Source organism: Panthera tigris, chromosome D4 (assembly GCF_018350195.1).
Source record: "Panthera tigris isolate Pti1 chromosome D4, P.tigris_Pti1_mat1.1, whole genome shotgun sequence".
Taxonomy (NCBI): Eukaryota; Metazoa; Chordata; class Mammalia; order Carnivora; family Felidae; genus Panthera; species Panthera tigris.
In genome coordinates, this window is record NC_056672.1 from 40,050,809 (window position 1) to 40,073,847 (window position 23,039).

The 23,039-nt window shown below is 39.8% G+C and overlaps 1 protein-coding gene across 1 annotated transcript in view; it reads right to left on the bottom strand.

Annotated features, from left to right (window-relative positions):
• Nucleotides 1–1,258: 1,258 nt before the first annotated feature.
• Nucleotides 1,259–23,039, bottom strand: part of TTC39B (tetratricopeptide repeat domain 39B) — a 123,143-nt gene continuing 101,362 nt past the window's right edge. Inside the window, 5 exon segments of the mRNA XM_042964232.1 lie at nt 1,259–2,002; nt 5,219–5,335; nt 7,119–7,236; nt 17,336–17,444; nt 21,399–21,525. Coding sequence (XP_042820166.1) covers nt 1,912–2,002; nt 5,219–5,335; nt 7,119–7,236; nt 17,336–17,444; nt 21,399–21,525 — 562 coding nt within the window. The 3' untranslated portion in view covers nt 1,259–1,911.

A 23,039-nucleotide genomic window follows, 5' to 3' on the forward strand; every position in this document is an offset into this window, starting at 1 on the left:
AAGCTATGTAATTCGTATTAATAACACAGGACAGCTACCAACATGCTCCTGAAGGGCTAGTACTCTGACTCAAGTTATATTAATCATTTTCCATCGGAAAGACAGCCTCAGCATTGGTCAAGAATTAGTACCTTATAAGAAAACAAGACCAAATACCTGCTAGGTACAGAATTACGTAGCAGGAAACAAACAGTAACGAGCAAGTTCATAATCTGGGTTATGCCAGACACATGAATAAATTTAAAGGTGTCTGAATTTCACACATTTCTTTCATTTTACATCAGAGACCACAAACTCGGCCAATACTTTTGTGTTGATATTGTAATCAGTGCATAAAAATCAGAATTATTACAGCAACCCATAGCCTCTCACAGTTTACAAAAAGCCATCATATGCATTATCTAATCGAGCCGTCGCAAGCACCAAGCACTGCGCTGCTATCCCCACTGGGGAGACTGAGTCCCAGAAAGGATGAGACTTGCTCCATGTCAAGGAACAACGGACTAACAGAGACGGGCTCCTGACTCCCAATCTGGGGCTGTTTCTGTTAAACTGCAGAGGCTTCCAGCTTCCATGTAAGTTATTCTTCAACACAGAATAGAAATAGGACAAAACCCTGATCTATGGATCCATGAATTGTCTTTCCTCGCCCTGGATGCCACCTTGTCATTAGCCCCAGTACACACAAATGGCGGAAGTGGGGGCAGACAGTGATGACTGCAAAATAGGACACATACTTTGTGGAAATAGTTTGGGCTGAACAGTTTGACATTGTTTGCTGAAAATACCTAATACACAGACTGACCGTTATAAAACTGAGAGAGACCTAGAAAGACATCTGTGCTTTTGCCATTTCACAGATGAGGAAAATACACTGATTCAGAGAGCAGGGGGCTCCCTAAAGGTCACCCCAATGACTGCTAATCAGTAGCAGAGCCAGGCTCTCCGCTGCATCCTGTCCTGATTGTGTTTCCTAGTTCAAGGACGAAGCACCGTCCGGATATTTACAAGGAACCATCACAGTGCTAGAGAGATTAGAAAATTAGATCTCACTCACCAACATCACGAGTATAAAAATTATTGATATTTTACATATCGTTTAAAGCAGCAGGAAATTTACTTCCTATAGACAAAAATAACCAACATATGTATTGTAGACTCTCATTGCTAAGGTTGAGGATAATTTCTAAAATATGACTTATCTTCCCTTTAGTTTTTTGAATTTTGTTATTATAACAGACTTAAGTACATTCAAAAAAAAAGGGTAGTCTCTCAAAAATGTCACTACCTTTAACATACATGAAGAATAAAAAACAAAACAAAACAAAACCTAATATGTCACCATCTTTTCTAGATATAGTTCCCTTCATCCTATTAAGGACATTATCCTGTCCCTATTCACACCCATTGCTTGTCTTATTCAGGACACTTCAGGTTATTGTTAATCTTTTTTGAATGTAGGTGATTTTTATTTCCCCTCTTACATTTAAATACTAAGCAACAAAATATCTCTGACCAACAAACCTAAAAATGGCTCAACTTATAAGCCATCTGCTACTTAAACATTAATTACCACATTAAAAAAATAAATAATCTAATTAGACTTCATTATTTTGTGAGTCCTTTAAAAGACTTCTTCACTCTCCAATTCAAATCTAATATGAAATTCTTTTCGGAGAGGCAAAATATAAGAATTTTCTAGACAGTACTCGATATTGAACATCGTTGCATAGGAAAAAAAAAAAAACACACAGACACAGATCAACAGTAAACCACAGAGATGATAGAAAATATTGACAATAAAATTAGTTTTTTGTCTCTCATTCGCAAGATCACTTTTCCACTTTAATGAAAGGCCTGATCTACAGCAGATGCCGGTGCTGAGGGAAAATTCCATCCTTCATGTTCTGATCAATCTGAGGAAGTTTTTTTCCACAGGTGAAGAGCTGCCTGAATTCGAAAGTGTAGTCTGGACTCCATGGAGTAATCTTTGTAGTTGTTTCTAAAGACAATAACAAAATTGTAATGTCAAAATTCCTTCATATCCAAGGGCAATACCACCATCTCCCCTTCTTCTCATCTTCATTACTTATTTGCTTCCAAACTTGAATAGGCATTAAAAGCAGATCTTGGGGAAATGTAGATTCTGATCCTGTGGGGGAAGGAGGATGGCAATAGTCTATATTTCTAGAAGTCTCCTGGCAGTGATTTGAAAGTCATACTTTGAGTAGCAAGGTTCTATTTAATGAGCAAGCCATTGACAAACGAGGCAAGAAGCTTATGAAGAGGGTTTCGTAAATTCTGTGAACTATTATTCCTAAATAGTTGAGCTCCTTTTCTAAACCAGGAATTTTTAAGGCAGCCTCGGGTGAACATCATCAATCACCACTTCCCCACCCCCTCAAAAAAAAAAAAAAATCATTCTGAAACGCTCATGCAACAACTACAACAAAGACAGCCACATGATGTGGTGACACCACAATTACTCCTATTCTCCACAGGCAAGTAACAATGGTTTGGCCAATAATTATTGTGTGACAAGGTCAGAAGGGGCCATAAGAATCCACTGATTCGCTGACAACTCTGTTTATTAGATGATTCATGGTCACTTCTGTCTGCTAGGATTGCTAAGAATCAGCACAACAGAATGGCTTCGACTTTGGGCTCCTGCTTTCACACACCGCCCTGGTCCATGGGCAAGCTGTAACTCCTTCCTTTCAGTGGCAGTCATTTCTTTCTATAGCTCTTCATTGTACACAGGTCTAAGAACTACTTAATGGTAACCATGATTAGAGTTATTATTTATTCACAATATGGGTTATTATTCATAAACTGAATCAACATCTTACTAGAGTTTACCAAAGGATGTGACTGGATAGTTTCCTAAAGGTCTGGCCACTAACTTTGGCAACTCTGCGAAGCTCCAACTACCTAAGGGAAAGTGCAGACAGCTGACAGTCCCAAAATGTCCAGGAAGTCCGTTTACAGACGCATCATCAGCACTGGCTTGAGCTGGTGGTGACTTTTGATTGCTGATGGTCTTCCCGTTTAGTGGTGACTTACCAGTCTTATTTTCATCATTATAAATTTGTCTTACTGTGCATTCCTTAGGTAACACCAAGTGTGTCCAAATAACGGATACTTCGAACGACAGTAATTATAGTCTCTAATTTTCCAATAGCTAGATTTGAAGATACATACATGTCAGCTGAAATATGAGTCATTCTCACTCTCAACAAATTAGCTTTAAAAGTGACTCACTCAGATATCACCCTTTAAAAAAAAAAAAAAAAAGGCAGCAGCAGTAGCAGCCTCTCTCAGCTCCATGATGTCCCCAAAGCTTCTTCCTCATTACTATGCTTTATTCACAGCAAAACATCCTGAAAATGGCCTGAAGCAGCTGACTCCATTTTCTCCCCTCACTGGTCAAAGTCACTTGATCTTCATGCTGCCAAGTTCTCTGGACTCAGCTTGCCTGGCCTCTCAGCAGCCCTGATCACAACTGACCACTGTCTTCTCTTTGGAACACTTTGCTCGCTTGGCTTTCCTGGATGTCTTCCTTACTCACTGGCCACTTCTTCTGAATCTTATTGTTTAATCTCTAAAATGATGGCGTATCCCAAGGCGCTGTGCTGGACCTCTTTCTCTAGCTTTATAATTTTCCCAAAATGGTTTCATCAAGTATCATGGCTTCAAATATCACTGTCTCTTGTGCTGGTGACTTTGAAATCTCTACACTTGGCCTTGACGTTTGCACTGAACTCCATGCTTGTACTGCCAACTCACCATCTCCACACAGACACCTAACAAGCACTTCAAAATACCATGGTCCAAACAGAAGTATGTTTTCTCCTCTCCCAGAACCTGCTCTTCTAAGTATATCTCATTTCAGTAAAAAGTATCGTTTACTACCTAGTGGCTCAACCCCCCAGTTTAGAGGTTTCCTAGCTGTGGCTTCGGCCAGGAATGCTCCCCACCCAGTCTTCTGGTGACCGATCTTCTCAAGACTGGCTTTAATTATGCGAATCTCAACTACAACATCACCTCCTCGAGGAAACCTCCCAGACTCGACCCAATCTAGAGTAATACCCAGGGACTCTGTACCATATTGTAAATCTCAGCAAAGCATGTACCATTGCTATTTTTCTTATTTATTTGTTTATTCAACATCTCCCTCTAAGTAAGTTGCCTGCTTATGTATAGTTGTCTGTCTAGAGCCTTTACTAGTGTCTGGCACAAAATAAGTGCTCAGTGAATACCTGCTGAACTTGAGTAAATGAACAAACCAATGAATCACTAAGCTGTTTATAGCCTAAAGCTATTATGTCATTCTTTCTCCACTGTAAGAAGCATTCAAGAGGTTTGTGGTCAAACAGACCACAGGGGTTTTGTCTCTGCTAAGTGAGCCATGATCACAAGTCTGAGAGCCATTGTCTAGCAGAAATGAAAGTGCTTTGAAATTACCACAGTAGACAAAAGGAAAAGAGAGCCAGGGAGAGCTTCCGAGGGCTTCTTCAAATCACTGGCTCTTCAAGGAAATGAGAGATATGGCTGAATATACCAAGGGTCAGCAAATCATGACCAAAATAATGGCCAAATCCAGACACACCCATTTATTTACATATTATGTTCTATGACTGCTTTCATATACAGTTGAGTAGTTGCAATGAGACCTTAATTTTTTGTAAAACCAAAAATACTTATTATCTGGCCCTTTATAGAGTTTGCCAACCCCAATACAAAAGAGAATAAGTTAGAATCGGTCATATAGGGGTGCCTCAGTGGCTCAGTAGGTTAGGCATCCAATTCTTGATTTCAGCTCAGGTCATGATCTCATAGTTTGTGAGTCTGAAACCCCACATCAGGCTCCACACTGAAGCCTGCTTGGATTCCCTCTCTCCCTCTCGTTCTGCCCCTCCCATACTCGCACATGCATATACACTCACTGTCTCTCTCTCAAAATAAATAAAACTTAAAAAAAAAAAAAAAAACAAAGAAAACTGTCATACAGATTCCCACAATCACAATATTTGTAAATAGTCACAGAGTCAAAAAGGTTAGAAATAGCACAACTACAGCAAAACACATGAGCGTAACATCATTACTAAGTTTTCATTAAGGTTTTAACCTCTAAGTATATAACATTACTGCTGCTGTTATACTGGTATTGACATTCCAGACTCTACAGCAAGCAGGAAAAGCTGCCATCACCACTTACCTTGCAGTTTCTAGGGTCTTTATGGCCTTGTCAATTTCCCCTTGGCTTTTGTACAAAAAGGCCAACTCAAACAGAGTAAATGGCACTAGGTAGTGGTCATACTTCAGTAGCTTTTCACTAAAAGAATGAATGAAAAGTGATTAAGTCTTAACAGAAGAGACGACTTGTTCCCTTTCAATGCATGTACTTTCTCCATTCCTCAGAAAACAGGTGCAGCACTAAGCCTATTACCAGACAGAACTGTCATTATAAAGTCTAAGAACTTAACAAACTATACCAATAAGTAATATGCTTTGAATATATTAAACTTTTATTTTAATCCTTAATCTAAATCCAGCACTAAGCGTTGTTTACACCCCTGAGGAATATGAATGTATGCAGATCTTCAAAGATTAACCCTGGAAAACACAAGGTCATCCTCCTAAAAAAGATGAACAGGTTCAGGAAATGATTCCATTTAGATATAAGAACATTGTATTATTTTATACAGTGAAGTTTTATAAGGCTAAAAAAAGTCAATAAAGAAGTTGTCAACACTTCTGTTTTCAGCAATATTATGAAATCTGACCATAAAACATCTGGAAGCAATAAAAAATATATATAAGTAACGCCCTTCCAAATGCATAGCTAGGCTCACAAGAACATAGAAAAGACTCTCAAACTAACAACAACAAAAAAAGTCAGAACTCTAAGTGTGTGGATGATGTCAAAGCAGTATTGGGATATGCTTCAGCCTTAATCAACCAGGGCTTTGTATCTCAATGTCCATGAGGGAGATGAGGCCTTATGCCCACATAAGAGCAGAGACTGAGTCCTCTGTATAAATCAGGGGCCATACTGCATCAGAGAAAGGGCAGATTGGAAAAACCCACTCCCCGGCATAGTAGGAAGACAAGGGAAGTTGGCTCCTTGGCCTGCACTCCAGGTTGGAAGGAAAAAAACACATTCCTTGGGAAATTAATAACCAATAGGCCTGCCCCCACATGAATTTGCAATTCAAATTTACATGGCCCTGGGGTGCCTGGGTGGCTCAGTAGGTTGAGCATCTGCGGCTCAGGTCATGATCTCATGGCTCATGAGTTCCAGCCCCACGTCAAGCTCTGTGCTGACAGCTCAGAGTCTGGAGCCTGCTTCGGATTCTGTGTCTCCCTCTCTCTCTCTCTCTCTCTCTCTGCCCCTCCCTCGCACATTCTCTTTCTCTCTCTCTCTCTCAAAAATAAACATTAAAAAAAAACAAAAAACAAATTTACATGGCCCAAATGATCCAAGGACCTCTAAGCAATGATATTAACATGAAAGTGGGCCTGGGCTGAAACTGCTTTGAGGGCATCTGGCAGAAATAAAAGCAAAATCACTTTAGAGAAACTCTTCTTCAATCCTAGCCTCAGAGACGTCTCAAGACAAAACCCCAAAGAGGGGAGCTCACGATCCAAAATTACAAAACACGTGAGCCAACAATTCACTATAGATTCGATAAACGTTAACACATAGCACAAATGGGTCATCCTTTTGATCCTTCCAGGAACATGAGTAAAATAGAACTCAAGGAATACTTCTTTAACATGTTTCCTTAAAGCAGTATATTACTTATTTGGGAAAGACATGGTCGCTCCCCTCTTATCAGAACACCTGTCCTGACCAGTCCTCCTACATTCTCGTATAAAACAGCGTTTAGTTTTCACAGAACTTAGGGTTCTGCTTAAACTACCCAGTGGAAATGCATACAGCCATGTTCTTCTTGGTCTATAGCTTTGCTCTCCAAGGACAAAGAGAACACTACTGGATTCTCTCCCTGGGAACACTGAGGGAAATGTTAGCAGGAGATAACCCATCACTGTCTCACAGCAACTTCCTGGAAACCACGGTGCACACGCCGCTTGGCTTCCTTGTCTGTCGGTACCTTTGGATGACGTGGTTGAAGCACAGCTCCGCCTGCAAGGGCCGCTGCAAGTTCTTCAGGCAGCACCCTTTCAGCAGCTTCACCAGGCACTCGTCGTCCACAGAGTAGTCGCTCAAACCTTAAAGCAAAACAAGCAGAAATCACACACAAAAGGAGAAACACTTAAAAATCGTAATTAAGAGGCAGAACTAATAGCTATTTGGTTCCAGAGGGATCTTTCTTTCAAATTTATTTATTTTGAGAGAGAGTAAGCACCAGTGGGGGAGGGGTGGAGAGAGGGAGAGGGAGAGAATCGCAAGCAGGATCCCTGCTGTCAGCATGGAGCCCAGCGTGGGGTTCAAACTCACAAACCGAGAGATCACGACCTGAGTCGATACCAAGAGTTGGAAGTTTAGCCGAATGAGCCACCCAGGCAGGTATTCCTCAGAGGTATCATTTAAACACAAGGGAAGTATTTTTAGCACTTGTTATGTTTCACTTAATAAAATACAATGAAAATAATTTTAAATTAAAAGAATAGAGAGTTTACTACATTAATACACCAATTTACTAAGGGGTTCACTCTATCCACTTAAAAATCTTTTCTCAGGGGTGCCTGGGTGGCTGGTTCCAACTCTTAGTTTAGGTTCAGGTCATGATCGCACAGTTCCTGGATTCGAGCTCCACGTCGGGCTCTGCACTGTTAGCAACGGGCCTGCTTGGATTTCTCTCTCCCTCTCCCCGCCCCTCCCCAACATACATACACACATATGCTTGCTTACTCTCTCTCTCTCAAAATAAATCAACTTTAAAAAAATATTTGAGATCCTAAAAAAATACATATTATAAAAAAAAATCTTTTTTTAGGTGCTCATTCTTGGAGTTATGTAACCTTAGATGTAACAATAGGAAACCTGAACTCTAAATGAAGCAAGAGCTTTATTAATCCTATAAAAGGTAAAGCAGTGAGGAGCAAGGAGCCTGCCTCGTCCTGTGGTTCTGGCGTCTAACTGTGCTGGCTTCACGCATAAGCGGATAACACTTCCATATGGAGAAGCAGATGGCTTCCCACCCATTAAAAATTCAGGAAGTAGAATGCCCTCTCCAGATCATTCTGTTTACAACTTATCAATTCTCCCAGGTTATGTTCTTTTGGGGGGAAATTATGTCATAAAATTAGACAAAATGGTTCTGAAGTGCATGTAAGTTACCTAAAACCCTCACAAAACTTGCAACTGCTTGAGGCTAATGTGAAGGTTTTTCTTTCACCACGTTTTCCCTTTTGAAAACGACCCTTTGCCTTCCTACAGTGCAAGGCTACAGAATGTTAAACAAAAGGAATCATATTATGCATGCCATCAATCTGACAAAGGTAGCCATTTCACATTTACCACTTCGGAATTCGGGGGTTTTGCAAGTTACTGCAACTAAGTCATTCCAAAGACACACTGCTAATTTACACGCTCAGCTGTGACAACAAACACAGGGGACTGGAGGGGCAGTCAACCAAACCAGTGAGGCCTGGGAGTCCTCATATGGAGATCCTCCTGCTTCCAGTACAAACCTCAGAAATCACCATTAACACACGCTGGTGTGGCTTGGGGATTTGTTTGTGTGGTTTGTTTTTTTTTAAGTTTTATTTATTTAAGTAATCTTTATACCCCATATGGGGCTCGAACTCATGACCCCAAAATTAAGAATCGCACATGCCTCCAACTGAGCCAGGCAGGTGCACCAACACACGCTGGTGTTTTAGTTAGTAAACTGCTTGTTTATGGGAGGTTAATGATGCTGCTCAACTAACTGGAAGGGGATCACTTTACCTCTAGGTGCTAAAAACAGCTGACACTCACCTCTCGCTTCTAAGCTCTGATAGTTCATTCACCAAGAAAAATCACAGGTATCAATATCACATTACCTTTCCTATTAAAATTAAGGACTATTTTTCAACCCCTACCCACCCTCCCCCCACACACAAACATATCCGTGCTTCTAAGCATGGATGCTCACTGAAATATACATACAAGAAGCAATATCTTCCCAGGCCTAGAACCGAACCCTTAGGGACCATACTGGATGCTAGTTTTTAGTATCATTTTTATGCATTCTATTGAGTTCTGTATTAGCATTTTTGAAAGTTTGTCTTATAAAATTCTAGTGCTCAGTGAGTGATGGTTTTGCTGAGGAACAGCAAATCTTGCTGGAAAATTGAAGTACCAGTAAAGCCACACTTAGCTTTTATTTAGATCATGAATTAAGGATACGGAAAATGGGCTCAAAAACACCACATTCCTCCAAAAACCTTAGCAAAACCACTATTTCCTCACCACAGAACACTGTCAGATGATTATTTTCCCTTAAAATAGGAATGCTTTATCATGATTCTCAACCTCATGGGCAAGTTCACAGATGAACATTTCAACACACAATTTCCATTTTATATTCCAAGAAAAATATCCAATAATGCTGCCAAAGCACATTTTCATCACAAAAGATCTGCTTAACTTAACAAAGCAGAGGGAAGACTGAGGAAAAAGAAAGCTTGAAGCCGAAACTACAAAAATATTCACACTGAACTTTTTAGAAACCAGCTGAAATGCACCAAAGGAAAAATTTAAGAATAGATTTAGAAAGTGAAAAGCCATCGAGTAGCATTTTCCCTTTTATGTAACCCTGATCATGTTTGCTATATAATTCCACAAAGCAAGTAGTCAAAGCAGAACTACTCTACCAACTTCTGGCTACATGATGAGTTCAGTTAGATTTCCAATGGAACACTAACGGAATTAATAGCAGACACTGACTCCACGCGTGTTAACAAGTGTTTTTCTCTTATTAAACCTTATCCTTCCCTTTGCATCCATAACCAGCCTTTCGTAACTGCATTGTCAGATGAGAACACCAACTGTACCCTCTGTCATCTTTTACTTCAGAGACACTTGCCAAGAGGAAGAGAAGCAGAAACACATTCAATTCCCAACACCTCAGTTTTACAACTCCATTTTTTTTTTTTTTTTCAATTTTGGATCTTTTTCCCCTAGCTCTGAAAGATAAGAGCTTAATTACTGAAAGGTCACTACTGGGGAGGAAGAGGGAGCAGAGATGGAACTCTGGTCATTTTCCTGCATAAAACAATGGACCTGGAAGAAATTATCATAAATTTCATGTCTAAAATCTGGCAAAGATAATCTTCAGGAAGGAAAACTTTTTTTTTTTTTTTTAACCCAGAGGGAACACATACAAAAACAGAATTGTACAAAGTACGGTGCATCTGTCTGAGCTTCCCCTAGCCCTGCTTAAATATCTCTAAGCCCATCATCTCAATGGATCATAAAAAGAGTAAGGAACGAATGGAGAGAACAGTCTGGTTTTCTAAACCTCTATTGTACTGCACATGCATAGTCTGATACATAATATTAACTCCTTTAAATCTGTCCCCCAACTAGTAAGAGACCAAATAAGCTTTGAGGTAAAGGCTGAAGAGACTGCTCAAATAGAGAAAAACTCAGTAGTCCCTCAGGACTTCTTACTATATAAAGGTCCCAGGCTCTCGTGGTACTACAAAGGATAGACATTCAAGTATCAGAATTCATTGTACTGAACCAAAACCCTTTTGTTTATGGGAAAACACAAGAAACGAGCTGGTCTACTTTTCTGGGGACGGTGTGGGGGGATAGTCTACCAATGTCTCCATTTAATAAAAAGAGGTTTTCCTTCGCCTCCTGGTTTTTACATATGCACTTATTAAAAACATACCCATTTTCCCAATTGGTTTGTAGGTATGTGGGCTTTAATCCTAGATAACTCCCCTACTGGCAGGAACAATGTTTTCTTAGCCTATCATAATTCTATAATGAATATGGAAAATCTAAGAGTATTCAAATGAGCAAGTTAAAGTAGACAAATTAGTTGAACAAAAATGAATACTAAAATTTGTTTAAAAGCCCAAATGGATGTTACAAAGGTGCATTTTGTGAAATCTCATTTTTTAAGGTGAACTTTCATGTGGTTTCATTTCATCTAAATTTCAAAATGATGTAACTTTATGTTGACATAACACTCAAATCAAAATGAAGTATTTTTCAGGACTCCTGGGTGGCATCCAACTTCAGCTCAGGTCACGATCTCACAGTTCATGGGTTTGAGCCCCGCATCGGGCTCTGTGCTGACAGCTTGGAGCCTGAAGCCTGCTTTAGATTCTGTGTCTCCCTCTCTCTCTGCCCTCCACTGCTCATGCTCGTGCTCTCTCTCTCAAATATAAAATAAACATTTAAAAAACATTTTAATAAAAAAAAGAAATATTTTTCCTTTTTGATTCTTTCACGTTGAAGAGGTAAAGATCATCTCACACTCATTAGTATGGCTACTGCCAAAAAAAAAAAAAAAAAAAAAAAAGAAAGAAAGAAAAGAAAAAAGAAAAAAACAAGGAAACAGCCACCAAAAAAAATCCCATAAATTACAAGTATTGGGAAGATATAAAGAAATTGGAACCTTGCAGACTGCTGGAGGGGATACAAAATGGTGCAGCCACTAGAGAAAACAATGTGGCAATTCCTCAAAAAATTTAAAATAGAAATGCCATATGATCCAGCAATTCTACTTCTAGGCATATATCTACAAGAACTGAAAGCAATCTCAAAAAAATATTTGCAAACCCATGCTCATAGAAGTATTATTTGTAACATCCAAAAAGTGGAAGCAATCCAAACGTAAAAATGTGACGTGTGCGGTCAATGGAATATTACACAGCCTTGAAAAGGGGAAATTCTCACACATGCTACAACATGGATGTATGCTGAGGCCTATTATGCTAAGTGAAATAGGCCAGTCCCAAAAGGACAAATAATGTAGGATTCCATCATACAAGCAACCTAGAGTAGTCAAATTCATCATAACAAAAAGTAGAAGTGTGGTTGCCACAGGCTATGGGGAGAGGGAAACGGAGTTATTTTTAATGGGTATTGAGAAGTTCTGGAGGCTGGTTGCACAACTATGTGAATATACTTAACGTTACTGAACTGTACAGTTAAAAATGGGTCACATGCAGGGGCGCCTGGGTGGCTCAGTTGGTTAAGTGTCCAACTTCGGCTCAGGTCATGATCTCACAGTCCTCGAGTTCGAGCCCTGTATCGGGCTCTGTGCTGACAGCTCAGAGCCTGGAGCCTGCTTCAGATTCTGTGTCTGCCTCTCTCTCTGCCTCTCCCCTGCTTGCACTCTCTCTCTCTCTCTCTCTCTCTCTAAAAAATAAATAAACATTAAAAAATTTAGTAACAAAATTAAAAGGATGTAAACATGTAATTGTGAAAACAATAGTAAACAAGTTTAATACAACTCTATATATAGAAACTAAGTAGAAAATATATTCGTGACGGAACATCTAGAACATACAGAGGAAGTCTAAAACATCCACATAGTGAGTCTGTAAGTCTGTACTTCTACATATGCTCCTTTGGTTCTCTGTTAAATAGTACAAACTTTGGATTTCTCTTTTTGATCCCAGTTTCTTGAGTCTTTTCATCCACTTGTTTCCATGGGGCCCAGAAATCACAAAGAATCATCAGTCCATGAAGATAAATACCTCAGTATTTCAGCCACTCTATCTAACCTCCAGCTCATAAGGGGCTTTTGTGTTAAAACTTTTCCGTAAGGGGGAGGAAAAAAGAAGAGAAAAGGAACCATGGTTCTTTATAAAAACTCTTCCTTTAATATGGGAAACGGTATCACTCACCCTCCATCAGCAAATGACCTTTGTGTGGACAGTGGAGTAGATCATTCCATTTATCTCATCTCCCGTGATTACCAGTTTATATTTGCAGAATAGCTCTTTGTGGTAAGTGGATGGGGTATTGTCTGTGACCTCAGAACATCACTGCTTTTTATTCTATGGGCTTCTTCAACTATCCTGCCTGAAACCTTGACCTTGTTAGCAAATCAGGCCACTGATTCAGCTTTCACTCTTTTATATTTCTTCTCCTTATGATGTCAATCTAAAGTTAGAATTAATTTAAAAAAAATTTTTTAATGTTTATTTTTGAGAGAGAGAGAGAGAGAGAGAGAGAGAGAGAGAGAGAGAGAGAGAGAGAGAGAGAGAGAGGGGCAGAGTGCGAACAGGGGAGGGACAGAGAGAGAGGGAGACACAGAATCCGAAGCAGGCTCCAGGCTGAGCTGTCAGCACCGAGCTCGATGAGGGGCTCAAACTCATGAACCGCGAAATCATGACCTGAGCTGAAGTCAGAGGCTTAACCAAATGAGCCACCCAGGCACTCCTAGAATTAATTTAAATATGGAAAAATCAGCCGAAATGCCCAACAATACCAAAGAGCTGATTAAATTATGCTATGTTAGCTCCATGCAGGGCTATGAAGCTTTTGAAATTATTCTAAGAGCCATTTAACAACAACTTAAAAGTCTAAGAGAAAACAATCTTCTGTGTCTGCAAAAACATAACAGTCATCACAGAGCAAAAGGAAGCATGGAAAGTCACAAACTAAAACCAGAAGTATACTTGTACCTTGCGCTGCTCTACAGCTCGACTGATTGTTCATCTTTCTCAGGTACGGACGTATTCAGATACAATTCACATACGGTCCAATTCACCCGTTTGAAACACACAGTTCCCTGGTTTTGAGTATATTATAGAGTTGTGCAACCCATACCACAATCTTTGAACATTCCACTTCTGGGTATTTATTCAAAGAAAGTGAAAACACTAACTTGAAAAGGTATTTGCACCCTCATATTTATTGCAGCATTATTTACAACAGCCAAAATATAGAAGCCATCGATGGAAGAATGGATAAAGAAAATGTTGTAGACACCTACAGTGGAATATTATTTAGCCATAAAAAATAAAATCTCAGGGCACCAGGTGGCTCAGTCAGTTAAGCTTCCAACTCTTGATTTCGGCTCAGATCATGAGATTGAGCCCCATGTCAGGCTCCATGCTGGGAATGGAGCCTGCTTGGGATTCATTCTCTCTCTCTCTCTCTCTCTCTGCCTTCATCCCTCCCTCTCTCTCCCTTCATCCCTCCCTCTCTCTCTCTCCCTTTGTCCCTCCCTCACTTGTGCGCATGCTCATGGCATGCGCACTCTCTCTCTCATCTCAATATTCTCTCAATAAATAAATACAATCTTGCTGTTTTGCAACAACACGGATTGACCTTGAGGGCATTTTGCTAAATAGTGTGATAAGTCAGTCAGAGAAATACAAATACCATACAACTCACTTATATGTGGACTCTAAAACAAACAAGGGCCCCTGGGTGGCTCAGTCAGTTAAGTGTCTGACTTCGGCTCAGGTCACGATGTCATGGTTCATGAGTTCAAGCTCTGCATCAGGCTCTGTGCTGACAGGCTAGGAGCCTGGAGCCTGCTTTGGATTCTGTCTCCCTCTCTTTCTGCCTCTCCCCTACTCGAGCTCTGCCTCTCTCTCTCTCTCTCTCTCTCAAAAATAAATAAACATTAAAAAAATTTTTTCTTGGGGCACCTGAGTGGCTCAGTCGGTTGAGCGTCCAACTTTAGCTCAGGTTAAGATCTCGCAGTGTGTGAGTTTGGGCCCCGCATCGGGCTCTGTGCTGACAGCTCGGAGCCTGGAGCCTGCTTCGGATTCTGTGTCTCCCTCTCTCTCTGCCTCTCCCCAACTCATGCTCTGTCTCTATCTCAAAAATAAATAAAACATTAAAAAAAATTTTTTAACTTTTTTTTCTTAAATAAATAAAACAAACAACAAACAAAATAAAAACAAGCTCATAAATTGGCGGTTGCCAGGGGTGGGGCATGGGAGGTGGGAGAAATGGGTTAAGAGGGTCAAAGGTATTAACTTCCCATTATAAAATACATAAATCATGGGACTATAATGTACATGGTAACTATAGTTAATAATACTTGCATATTTGAAAGTTGCTAAGAGAACAGACCTTAAAAGTTCTCAACACAGGGGTGCCTGGGTGGCTCAGTAGGTTGAGCGCCCGACTTCGGCTCAGGTCATGATCTCACAGCTCGTGAGTTCGAGCCCTGCGTCGGGCTCTGTGCTGACAGCTCGGAGCCTGGAGCCGGCTTCTGCTTCTGTGTCTCCCTCCCTCTCTGCCCCTAAGCCACTCGCATTCTGTCTCTGTCTCTCTCAAAAATAAATAAACATTAAAAAAAAAGTTCTCAACACACACAAAAAAATTTTTTTGTAGCTGTGTATGGTAACAAATGTTAACTAGACTTATAGTGTTGCATTACAGTCCACAGTACTGAATCATTATGGGACACATCTGACATTCACACAACGTAATATGCCAATTATACCTCAATTTTTAAAAGTTTATGATATATTAAGTGCAAAAAAAAAGTAAATTAGTACACATCCAGGCACACTACGGTTCCAACTATAAAACTAAGGCTAGGATGGGACAAACTAAAATCCTAAATTAATTGTGTTATAGTAGCAAAAGTATGGGTGACTTTTTTCACCTACGTCTATCAATCAAAATTATGTGCTTAATTTTTTAACCATAAAGAAAATCTCATTTAACATTTCAACCTCATTCTGTTGCTCCAAATACAAAAATGATCCAAATGAGGTCCTCATCCCTGGAGCTATGTTCAATATTTAATTCCCCATGTGGAGAATATATTCAGTATGGGGCTAACCACTCCATCAGTGCCCATCTTTTTCCAGTTATGAAATGGGAGTTAACTGTTATAATTTTCTCTGACTTTTCTTGAACTTCTATGCCCTTTGCCATGTTTATCACCATGGAAGTTTTCACGTTACTTCTGTGGTCAGAACACTCCGAAGGAGAGGCACCTGGGTGGCTCAGTCCATTAAGCAGCCGACTTCAACTGAGGTCATGATCTCACGGTTCTTGAGTTCAAGCTCCTATCAGGCCCTGCGCTGACAGTGCAGAGCCTGCTTGGGATTCTCTCTCTCTCCCTCTCCTTCTCTGCCCTTCTCCCACTCGTGCTTCCACTCTCTCTCTCAAAATAAATAAATAAACTTAAAAAAAAAAAAAAAAAGAAAAAAAGAACATTCCAAAGGATAAGACCGTTATCTTGGGATAATACCTGAACGATTAGGAGGTTCAGGAGCAACACTTACAAAGGCTGCCATTTAATAGAATCATTCATCAAAAGATAAAGCCTCTATTTAAGATAACAAATCAGGCAATGTCAGAACAAGAAAACTTTGGATATCATCTGGGTATCTTGGAATATCATCATCCCATTTTAAAAGAAGCCAGAGGCCTAGAATGATGAGGTATGCCTTCCAGAGTCTCACAGCCGCAGAGCTGGGACTGTAAACCCAGATGGCCTGATTCCCCTTCTACTATGCCAGCTGCTTCCAGGAAATGGAGCTTTCAGCAAACTGGAGAGGGGCCTCCGGTACAACCAACAGCTATCACTAGAAAAATTAACTTGTGATAAAAGTTCAACTTGAAAACAATCTCTGTGTCTGCAAAAACATAACAGTCATCACAGAGCAAAAGGAGGCATGGAACGTCACAAACTAAAACCAGAAGTACACTTGTGCCTTGTGCTGCTCTAAAGCTCAAAATAATTGTTCATCTTTTTCAGGTACGGACGTATTCAGATACAATTCACATACGGTCCAATTCACCTGTTTGAAGCACACAGTTCACTGGTTTTGAGTATATCATAGAGTTGTGCAAGCAATACCACAATCTTCGAACATTTTCAACACTCCAAAAAGAAATGCCATACCCTTCAACTATCTCTCTCTCTCACACACACACACACACACACACACACCCACACACCCACCAGTTCTCCCATCCCTAGGCAACCACTAGTCCACTTTCTGTCTTTATAGATTTACCTGTTCTCAATATTTCATATAAATGGAGTCATGCAATATGCTGTCTTCTGCAACTGGCATCTTTCCTTTAGCCCCCGTACCCCCAAGGCTCGTCCACATTGCAATGTGTGTCATTCTTCCCCTCTTCTGACTGCAATCACCCAGACCCTTGCAGCCCAAGTGCTATGTCCTTGTGATGCATACAAATTAACATGGGCAGATGTGCACAGGGAAAGGACAGGAAAGTGGTTATAAAAAAAGAAAGAAAGAAAGAAAGAAAGAAAGAAAGAAAGAAAGAAAGAAAGAAGAAAAGAGAAAAGAAAAGAAAAGAAAAGAAAAGAAAAGAAAAGAAAAGAAAAGAAAAGAAAAGAAAAGAAAAGAAAAGAAAAGAAAAGAAAAGAAAAAAAAGATTTCCGGCTTTGCTTTTCATACTTACTTTCATTTTGTAAAGCAGCCTCAGCCTTTTCAACAGTTACCAACAGATTTTCAGAAAGGTCTTTTCTCTTGCTCACTATTGGAAAACCATTCCAGACATACATCATTTCCTAATGAGGAAGAATGAAAAACCATTCGCAATTATGTGAGGTTATTCAATGTCCTTTACAACAAAGAAACTACTTCCTTGGTTGCTAGAGATCTCAAGACAGCATTCTGAGATCATTCTCCTTAGCTTTCCTCATATGGAGTATAGTGCATATAATTTCCCCTTTTCTTATTTTATGATATGCCTTTTTCCCTTTTATACCGTGAAGTAATTCAATATATATAGTATATTAGGTTTTTACTGAAAAAATGTACTCATTCATTTAAGCATCTCCTGGTATTCAGTTCTTTTGGCAGATAATAGGTTACAAATACAGAAATAAATAGAATACTTTTAACTGATACTATAAACAATTGTTATTTGCTATAAATTTTTGTTGTTATATTTAAGTAAAGGGAAACATTTTAAAATATCTGCCAATTGTTTACATAAAATGTTTCCAAGGACTTCACTGGGAATGAACACAGAAAATATTTTAATGGCTCTTTTATATCATTAAAAACATGTGACAGTCCAGCAATGCAATCCAATATGCAGAAAATGCATTCATTTAAAGGCCATATGGCTGAATGACAGCACCGAAAATGTAAACTAATGATTTCTCATTGCAAATTACGTTTCATAGGCTAACAGATGAGAATGTTTTTGGACCAAAAGCAAATATGCTTTTGCTTGAAAATATTTTTCTAACTTTCCTGGTAGTACAGTTCATATTTTTAAGGGTCTGAAATAAGCAAGATAATTAGTATCTTTTTAGAGATAAATGAATTTTAAAATATGATAAAGATATTGTTTGAACAGCTTCTCACAGGGAAGTAGTGGAAATGAGGAAAACACATTTGAGTGACAACAAAGTTATCTCTACTCTATGGCACTGAAAACTAAGATCATAACACTCTATTTTTTTTTTTTCTAACAGTTTCTTGTTGCTAACAATGTTAAGACCTCAACTTAATACTTAACGGAATAGTTATGTGATGATTTTTTTAATTTTGTTTTTATCAATAGGCTCTTTTATCAGAAAGGGGCACCTGGGTGGCTCAGTCCATTAAGCATCCGACTTTTGGTTTCGGCTCAGGCCATGATCTCATGGTTTGTGAGTTTGAGTACCATGTCAGGCTCTGAGCTGAGGGCGCAGAGCCTGCTTGAGATTCTCTCTCTCTCTCTCTCTCTCTCTCTCTCTCTCTCTCTGTGTGTGTGTGTGTGTGTGTGTGTGTGTGTCTGTCCCCTGCTCACACACTCTCTCAAAATAAATAAACTTAAAAGAAGAAGAAGAAGAAGAAGAAGAGGAGGGGGAGGAGGAGGAAGAAGGCAAGCTCATATTTGAGATTTTATGAAAAATGGCAATTTGGTGAGATTCCTAGTTACCACAAATTCAAACCAATTCTACCCCCTTAAACCTGCAGAAAGAAGTGCAGTGAGTTACCCTTCCTTAAAACCCTTAATGATCAAAGCAGGCTATAGTTATGTACACACCAGCATCTAGGCTGTAGGGCACAGAAAGGACTATTATGCTTTAGAAAGTTCTTGCAAAAGTTCTATGACACAAAGAAAAAAATTCCCAATGCAAATCACTTGATAGAAATCAATCAGGAACAGATCTAAAAGCTGTATATGGTCAACCAGCAGCAGGCTCCCGTGTTAGCTGGAAAGGGGGATGTTTGGTCATTTTTGTGATTTGCATGGTGTTCCTGTTTTTATCTATGCTCAGATAGGATTGTAAAGTGATATTTTTGTCTCACTCCATCACAGGCACAGAATAACCTGGTTGTCATGACAGTGGTGATCTCAGAGATATCTTAAGCGGAGAATACGTGGACCTGGGAACTAGGTACAGGCTAGCTCCTATCTGACACCTGCTGGGGGCTGCAGTGCTCTTTTTCACAGACTATAGAAAGAGCTCCTATGAGTCGATGGCAAAAAAACTAATGAAAACTTACATTAGTATATGAACAAGTCACAAAAGAAGAAATAAAAATGAATCAGCACATGAAAAGATGCTCAACCACACCAACAGGCAAATGCAAATTAAAAGAGCAAAACACTGTTGGTAGAAATTTAAACCAGTACAGCCTTTCTGGAGGGCAATGTGGCAATGTTAAATAGTAAATGCATACACCCTTCAACCAGGAATTCCATTTCTAGAAATATTTCCAGAGAATTATATGACCATGCACACACACACACACACACACACACACACACAAAGTAAGTCAGGAAACCCCAAAGGAGGACTACAGATGTCAGCTTGCACGTAACGGCTTTTCTATGGTATGTGACACCTACGTAAAACCAAAGCCCCAAAGAGCCAGAATAATTTGAAATATTCAGGACTTTTTAAAGAAATCTCCATTAAGAAAATTTAAGTTGAAATTATGCTTTCATGAAGCCTAGCCTAAACAGCGTAACAATTAACAATGTGAGCTCCAACTTGTACCCCAATGTTTATAGCAGCACTCTCAACGATAGCCAAATTATGGAAAGTGCTTAAATGTCCATCAACTGATGAATGGATAAAGAAATTGTGGTTTATATACACAATGGAGTACTACGTGGCAATGAGAAAGAATGAAATATGGCCGTTTGTAGCAACGTGGACGGAAATGGAGAGTGTGATGCTAAGTGAAATAAGCCTACAGAGAAAGACAGATACCATATGTTTTCACTCTTATGTGGATCCTGAGAAACTTAACAGAAGTCCATGGGGGAGGGGAAGGGGGAAAAAAAAAGAGGTTAGAGTGGGAGAGAGCCAAAGCATAAGAGACTGTTAAAAACTGAGAACAAACAAACTGAGGGTTGATGGGGGGTGGGAGGGAGGGGAGGGTGGGTGATGGGTATTGAGGAGGGCACCTGTTGGGATGAGCACTGGGTGTTGTATGGAAACCAATTTGACAATAAACTTCATATATTGAAAAAAAAAATACAAAAGGGAGTATATGTCATACAAAAGATGGTACAAAACAAGATCTGTTTAACTTCAGTTGTCTGATGAATTAAAATAAAGCAAAGACCCAGCAAAAAAAAAAAAAAAAAAAAAGAATGTGAGCTCCAAAACTTCACTGCTGAATACAACAGCCTCCAACCAATTAGGGCACTTGAGCACGGAAGTGTGGCTATTCCAACCTGACATATGCCTTAAGAGTAAAATACACACTAGATTTCAAATAATTAGAACAACAGAAAAGAATACGAAATATCTCATTAAGTTTTTATTGGTTACGTGCTCAAACAGCAACATTTTATATATACTGGGTTAAACAAAATATATTCTTAAAATTATTTTAATTTTTAAATTTTTACCTTTTAATTTTTAATGTGGCTGCTAGAAAAGGCAGAAGCATATACGTGGCTTGCATTAGAATTCAACTCAACTTCAATTAAGCTGACTCACGTCTCTGCCTCAATTTCCTTATCTATAAAATGGGGCTATAAAGAGAAAGTACCCTTATGGTTACTATAAGAATTAAAGGATACATTTTTTAAAATAGGCTTTCAAAAAATATTAAATGATATATATTTTTTTAATTTTTTTAATGTTTATTTTTGAGCGACAGAGACAGAGTGCGAGCAGGGGAGGGGCAGAAAGAGAGGGAGACACAGAATCCGAAGCAGGTTCCAAACTCTGAGCTGTCAGCACAGAGCCCGACGCAGGGCTCAAACTCATGACCTGAGCCGAAGTCGGATGCTTTACAAACTGAGCCACCCAGATGCCTCTAAAGTGATATATTTTTAAAATACCATAATGCCTAGAACATACCAACTGGTCAAAAAACATTAGCTATAATTTTTATGATTATTCCACTTTTAATAATTTATAAATCTTCGCCTTAGAAACACCCTTACAGTGGCTTTTAATTGAGTTAAACTTCACAGCAAAAGTTAGGTATGCTCCTTGCTGCTATGACAGACAATTTATTTCTAAAACACAAACAGGAAATAAAATAAAGGCAGATACCAGGGCGGGCAAGACGAGCTTCACAGGTGCAGGCAATGAAGAGGAGTAACGTCGAGACTTCCTCACAGCAAACTTCTCGGTGGGGATGGATTTCCCCGCAATTCTCTGCTTCAGGCTCTCCACCTGTCTGCAAAGAGCCCAACCCCAACCCCAGCAACAGGTCATTAGAACACATACGTTACTGACACCCGCAGTTTCCACGCTGTGCTCCCCAGAACGGCAGCATCGGCAGTATCTGGAAATTTGTTCCAGATGCAAATTTTCAGACTCCACCACAGACCTAAGATCGATGACCCCAGAGCTGCACCCAGCAACCCAGAGGCCGGTGAGTCCTCCGGGTGATTTGGATGCGTGCTCAAACGCGAGAACCACTGGGGGCCCCTTGGTGGCGCGGTCAGTTGAGCGTCCATCTCTTGGTTCGGGCTTAGGTCATGAGCTCATGGTCGTGAGACTGAGCCCCCCACCCCCACCCCCCACCTTGGACTCCATGCTGACAGGGCAGAGCCAGCTTGGGATTCTCTCTCTCCCTCTCTCCCTGCCCCTCCCCCACTCACTCATATGCATATGAGCTCTTGCGTGCTCTCGCTCCCTCTCAAAATAAATAAATGAAGTTAAAAAAAAATGTGAGAACCACTGATTGACACACACTTCCCTCTAGTTAACTTAGCTCATGTCTTAATCTATCAAACACAATCAAAGAAATCTAGATATAAAATTGGCAATCTTCATAAGTAAGCAGGAAAGAGTCCCAAGTATTTACTTACACTGTGGATGCCCAGGGAAAGGAAAAGTGTGCATGGTACATTTCCTATTCCTATCTATTCTTACCTATTCCTACCTATTTGCTATGGCACAGATCTGTAAGATAATATGCCTCAAACACAGCCGTCGACTAATGTACTCTGAGCAAAAGTTTACCAAACACTGGTTATTTTGAAAATAATCAGCTAAGGTCGTGCACCACGTTTACAAACTTCCTCTTAAAAGTCTAAGGAATCCCAATTGCGAAATTCTCAAGCCCATAAAAATGAGCATAGGATAGAGAGACCCCATGTTCCCAGAGCACTTTCTTACACACAAATTTATAAGTGCATCCAACACGCTGCTGCTCAGCGAAATATCCAATTACATCACTGAAAGAAAAGATGAAACAAGAGACAAAACACTACAATAAGAGGACAAGATTGTGTTCGGTTATTTCTGGGCACAATTTGGGGATAGGAATTTTAAGGCAGAATGCTCATGATTGGATTGATGTTCGGTCACATCAGTGGAAGAAGCGGTGGAAATGTGAGGCGGGGGCCGAGGGCGGAGGACAGGAGCGTGTACTGCACAGGAGACCGCAAGGTTTGAACACTGCACAGGCTGTATGAAGAAAACGCTCATTTGGGCAACTCTCCTCTCATTGTCCTGACAAATTAGATGCTGTCATACAGCAGACCTCGAGCTTTCTCCTGAAAATGAGACTGATTACATGTAGCACAGAAATTACTTTGATATGAAGAAAATTCACTCTGAGGTGGAAGAAATAAGAGAGACTTAAAAGACTTCATTGTATCTTAATATTCCATTCCATTCCTTTTGTTGTTTGTGGGAAACAAGGACACGCATTGTACCAGTAAGAGATGGCGGTTTTCATAC